The sequence below is a fragment of the Elephantulus edwardii genome, unplaced genomic scaffold (genome assembly GCF_000299155.1).
Source record: "Elephantulus edwardii isolate Elephantulus edwardi_28Jun2011 unplaced genomic scaffold, EleEdw1.0 scaffold00012, whole genome shotgun sequence".
NCBI classification, from domain to species: Eukaryota; Metazoa; Chordata; class Mammalia; order Macroscelidea; family Macroscelididae; genus Elephantulus; species Elephantulus edwardii.
In genome coordinates, this window is record NW_006399762.1 from 25,029,420 (window position 1) to 25,035,027 (window position 5,608).

Sequence of the window (5,608 nt, forward strand, 5' to 3'; positions counted from 1 at the left end):
TGTGTGTGTGTGTATAACTGAATATAAGGTTTCAGTATCAAGATTTTCCCTTGTGGTTTGTTAAAAGTATTATCATAAAAGTCAATAAAGAACATTATTAAAATATGAAAGAAAAGCAATAACAGAATATTACTTATACACAATTGATGAATACTTATTTCATTCCCCATGGGTACTACAATTTCAAGTATTTAAAGTCCTTCATTAGGAAGATCTGGTGGCGTAGTAATACAGAGCTGTGCTGCCAACCTAAAGGCATATAGTTTGAATCCTCTAGCTGTTCCATGGGAGAAAGATAGTCAGTCTCCTCCCATGGGATTTGCCGCCTCTGAAAACCCACAGGCGGGTCACCCATGGGTCAGTTCTGACTCAAAAACACATAACATAGCATAAGGTCTTTCATATTTAGTCCTTTACACCAGTCAGGTATATAGTAGATATTCAATGTTCATTCACTTACCAAATGAGTAAATAAGCAAATCATTGCAAGAAGCCTTATATTAAGTACAAATCAAATAATATCAATTTCATCAATAGACCACAGGCTTAAAATCTCTATAAGTGAATAATTTATACAGCACTTCAAGTGGCTATAATATTATCAGTGAAAAAAATTTGTCCATTTTCTTCATTTATTTTTAGTTTTTTATTTTAGTTAGCAACTTAGGAACTCTAAAGAAAGTATAAAAGGGAAAATAACTATGTATTTCTGTTTTATTTAAAATTTCACTCTGATTTCATTCAAGTTTGCTTTAATTCCAAATTTAATACTAGTGTTGTTGATTTCTGTCGAATCAAGCACAACTCATAGTGACCCTATGAACCTTACCTGAAGCCTTTCCGTAACTATTGTCATTTCTCAAGGTTCATAGAGTTTTCAGAGGCATGTTGTTTAGGAAGTGGATACCTCTCCTGCTAGTGTAATTCTTATGCAACCTTTAGACATTAAGTTCTACCTATGTCACATTAAATTATCAACAGCAGCAACTTAATACTGTATATATGTTCTTACTTTAATCACTGCTAACTGAAAATGTATTTTGCAATTATGGTATGTAGCATAATAGCATTATATAAAGTAGTTTTAAAATAAAAAACAAAAAATATCCCAAATATATATGGTATAGCATCATTGTTAACGTTTACAGCTGGAAGAGATCTTTTCCCCTACTCTTTTATTATTAGCTGCATCTGAAGCATAAAATGCAGAAATAGTTCCACAGTCTTGCCAAGAGCATTTATAGGGCCAATGTGTTGTCTTTTTAAAACCATTTCTCTATTTAATTGACATTCTTAAAGGAGTATAAATAAATATTTGAGTTTTGAGGTACAAAACCATATCAAAAGACTAATTGTACCTATTTTTGAAACAAGCATCAAGTATTGGAAATCTATTTTTTATAAAATCTTGCACTGTTGCTGTGTTAGGACCACTGGTGGTACAGTGGTTAAAGAACTCAGCTCCTAACTAAAGAGCAAGTTTAGTGGTTCGAACCTACCAGCCAGTTCGCTGGAAAAGATGTAGCATTCTGCTACTGTAGATATTTATAACCTTGGAAAGCACTGGGGCCATTCTGTCCTATCCTTTGTAGGGCTGCTATAAACCAGAATCTACAGATAGCAGTATCTTTAGAATCTACAGTAGATTTAGATTAGGCTTTGGGTAGTGATATGTAGTCCAGAGGTCACAATAAAGAAACACAATGTGTTTTCTTTCAGTCTTGAATGGAAGTATTATTTTAAGTTAAAATTAGACATTGTCTTGTTTGGGACAGTTATTTATTTTTTTTTGTTTTGGTCTCAGGACTATTTTGTTTTGGCTGTGTTGGTTGGCTCCTCCTCCCCCTTCCTGCTCTTTTCCTATTCCTAGAAGTCCCCCTAGTGGTTATTATTATAAATAGTTATAGTAGCACAGAAAACAATGAGTACTCATGTAAAATCCAAGAGTCATCTCAGTATGTTAAAACTGCATTTAACATTCGTAAACACTATTTTAACAATTAGAATTTTTTTCTTGTTTTCTGAAATGTGACATTTAAGTGATTATCATAATGAGTCTTGGCTTAGGAGATAGGCTGTAATTTCTTTCCCCCTAAGAACTTAAAGAATATCTATTGTGAATAATAGAAAATAAATTTCACATGGAGATTTGACAGCAGCTTGTGAGTGTTATTGGCAATTACTTTGTAGTTTACTTTATAAACCTCATCAACTTGATTTCCAAATAAGAATATGTCTAATAGAAATGTCATTAAAATGCCATCATCTGTGAAGTGTTTATTGTCATGTGTGTTTGTTTTTTTAAAAAAAACTAACAATTTGTAGCAATGTGATATTCACCTCAGAAGCTGTGACTGCTTATTTTGTTGTTTAAAGTGTTGCATTTGTTCATCAGCACCTCATACTAATCTCTGTTCTTGTCATTCGTGTTACACCCACCAACCCTGCTACCAACCAAATCCCACACAGGGAGCATCTGGCTTAGACGGAAAGCCAGGATCCCGGGTGAGTCCGTCCCTCGTATTGCTCTCACATATGCTTTGTGGCAATGGAAGGTGGGCTTCTGCACAGACCCCTTTGCTGGATGTACTCCTATCTATTAATGAGGGATGCGTCAGACTGTAGGGAAGGTAACCATTCTGTTTGGAATACAATTTAAACTACCAGGATGCCTTTCTGAAGCCTGAGTTCAAATCTGGATAATTTGCTTGGTATTGCCTGCCTGACTTTATTGTCTTAATAAGCCCAAACATTTTTTTTTCCTTAGCCCAAGGGTGTTCCCTGTGATGCCTTGAAAGAGGTGCTCTGAAGAGATGAAAGGAAATATGAATCTAGTTCTTTTGTTTTTAAGCTTTTCCTTTTGTGTTTATGTATATCTTGGAAATGTGACCTCTTCCTTGGAACTAACTTTCAAATCTCCGTTCATCGAAATGACTTTGTCTGTCTTCTGTCATTTTGTCTCTTGACAACTCTTTCTCTTCAAGTTCAGCAGTAGATACTTGGGGTGCAGATGTCTTCCAAAAGACGAATTTTAAGTTTAGGCAGTAAAAAAAAAAAAAAAAAGATCAGTTAAAACAAGGAGAATTCATTCACATCAGAGTGAATTAATTAGAATGAAAAATCTTGAATGTTTTCAGATCACAAAATAAACTCTGACAAAATAAACCAGGACAGTAAAACAGTTAGGAATACTCTGGGGGCAGAGGGGGGCAAGGAGAAGTGTTATCATTTTTCCTGCAACTGCAGATACTGGAATAAATTCTTTGTGTGGCAAAGAATAGTCTATGAGTGAATATACTTAAATTCTTTGCTTTTTAAAAAAAACAACTTTAAAAAAATAATAGCACACAAAATACCTCTTTAACTGCAAAGCTCAGGCAGTTATCATTTTCTGGACTTCACTGTTCCATATTCATTCAGTTATTACCTCCTTTACTGAAGAAATCTTGCTCTTGAAACTGGAGACCAGAAGGCAGTTGTGTCATTAAATCACCTCAGCTTCCAGGCTGGGCCCAGTGACTTCAGCCACCACTGCCTCAGAACCTGGAAGAATCTCTCCTTCCTTCTAAGCTTCTGCTGCCCCAACCAAGCCACACAGTGTTTGTTTTTATTTTCATTGATTTAATAATATGTTTTCCTTGTGTGAAAATTCAAGCCCTTTATCCCAGCTGAGAACAGAACTCCAGAGCCTTTCTGGCCAAGAAAAATGGGGATTGCAGCAGCGGGCATGAAAAGTGGGCATGAGGAAGAAGTGATATGGAGGAGAAACAGTTTCATGTTTCTTTCTCAGGTTGTGGGAGCAAAGTGAAGACATCCCATTTCATAAGGAAACAAATGCATAATTAAATATGACAGATGACTTTTTATGTACATCTTTTCATTGAAATGGGTAGTTATATAATTCATCCTTTATGCATGTGTTTCTTGAACACCAGTGGCCTGAAGGAATCAAGTAAAGTGCTGGGGAAGGAAATGACTTGCCTTATTGATTTTCTTAGGGCTGCACTCACCCAGGGAAAAAAAAGCCCAGGATAAATGATAACTGCTTTTGTTTGTAGCCCTTGTGATATATCTCATATTTTTAATCTTTTTTAGGGTACAGATGGCCCTATGGGACCTCACGGCCCTGCAGGTCCCAAAGGAGAAAGAGTAAGTTGCTCCTGAAGTTATTAAACCATGTACTTAAAACATCCCGCAAGGTGACATCCCATTATAGAAGAACTGAATTGTTTAAATAAGAAATTGAGAATAAACAAATCTATCTTAAAAGCAAAGCTCCTTAAAAACAAAGATGGAGAGACTTGATTTCATGTACTTTGGCCATATTATCAGGTGGGGCCAGTCCCCAGAAAAAAGACATGCTGCGTGTAGAAGTGGAGGGTCAGTGAGCGAGAGAAAGACTATCAACAGAATGGATTAGCAGTGACTGAACAGTAGGCTTAATCACCGAAGAGCTTGTGAGGAAGGCACAGGATCTAGCAAGACTTTGTTTGCTCTGTTATACTTAGGTTTGCTATGTATTGGAGCCAACTCCATGGCACCTACCAGCAAAATATTAAATGAAAAAGATTCCGTCTTAAATTTCATTCAGAGTCCTATCCCTGCGATAAGAACCACAGAATATACACTGGAATGTGGCTGCCTTAATAAAAACAATGAATACATTTACATAACTAAAATAAAGAACTCAGATTATTTTCTCTTAAACCATAAGGAAGAGATTTTCATTTGGCCTTAATCCAGAAAGTTGAAGTCAATGGGGCTAAAATTTCGAGGGCCACATATTTTGGTTGATTGTCTTATATATAAAGCTACTGTATTCATTCAGAGTAAATTATAGCTTTTTTTTAAAAAAAAAAAAGGAAATGACAAAACCTATGAAAAAAAATCCTCATGCAGTTACACATGCTCCTATATTCTAGAAAAAGCTGTCTTTCTCCAACCATACGGAAGTAATTTCAATGCTTTATAAGACAAAAACCTCTCACTAACCTCTGTATTGCTCGACCATGTTTCCATACCATATCCTTTTCGGGGGAGGGGAAGACATTCATAAGAGAAGACAAATATCTGACACAAAAAAAATGCACTGTAGCTTTAGCAATAGGTTTTGTCTAGAATTTGTCTCTTTATCTCTTTTTCCCCCACTTTTTCTTTTTACTTTGTAAAGCTCAGAATTGTGTGTGTGCGTGTGCATGTATAATTATGCCACTAGTTTTCCCAGCATGTGGAATGGGATGGGGAGAAAGTACCCTAAGAATGAGGCCTTCATTATAGAGAGAACCCACTGAGCAAGTCTGTGGTCTTGAAAAATTAGAATTTCATCAATCTGGGGAAAAAATTTGTCATTCTGGGACAAAAATGGAGCTGTGGATAATGAATTCTTTGATGTGCCTTCCAAGTCCCTAATTCCATGAAATTCATTCATTGACTAAGTAACTATCAGGTGCTACTAGTTAAAAAAAAAAACAACAAAAACCCAAACAAAAAACCAGTTGCCCTCAGGCTGATTTCTGCTCATGATGGCCAGATGTGTGGCAAGGAACAGCCCTATTCAATCCATTTTTTTTCTTTTATTATAAAAACATTTATTAAATATCATTTCTTG

The 5,608-nt window shown here is 35.7% G+C and overlaps 1 protein-coding gene across 1 annotated transcript in view; it reads left to right on the forward strand.

Moving 5' to 3' along the window:
* COL25A1 (collagen, type XXV, alpha 1) overlaps nucleotides 1–5,608 on the forward strand; it is a 701,437-nt gene that overhangs the window by 669,158 nt on the left and 26,671 nt on the right. The window contains exon 31 of the mRNA XM_006881095.1: nucleotides 4,096–4,149. Coding sequence (XP_006881157.1) covers nucleotides 4,096–4,149 — 54 coding nt within the window. The remainder of the gene's footprint in view (nucleotides 1–4,095; nucleotides 4,150–5,608) is intronic.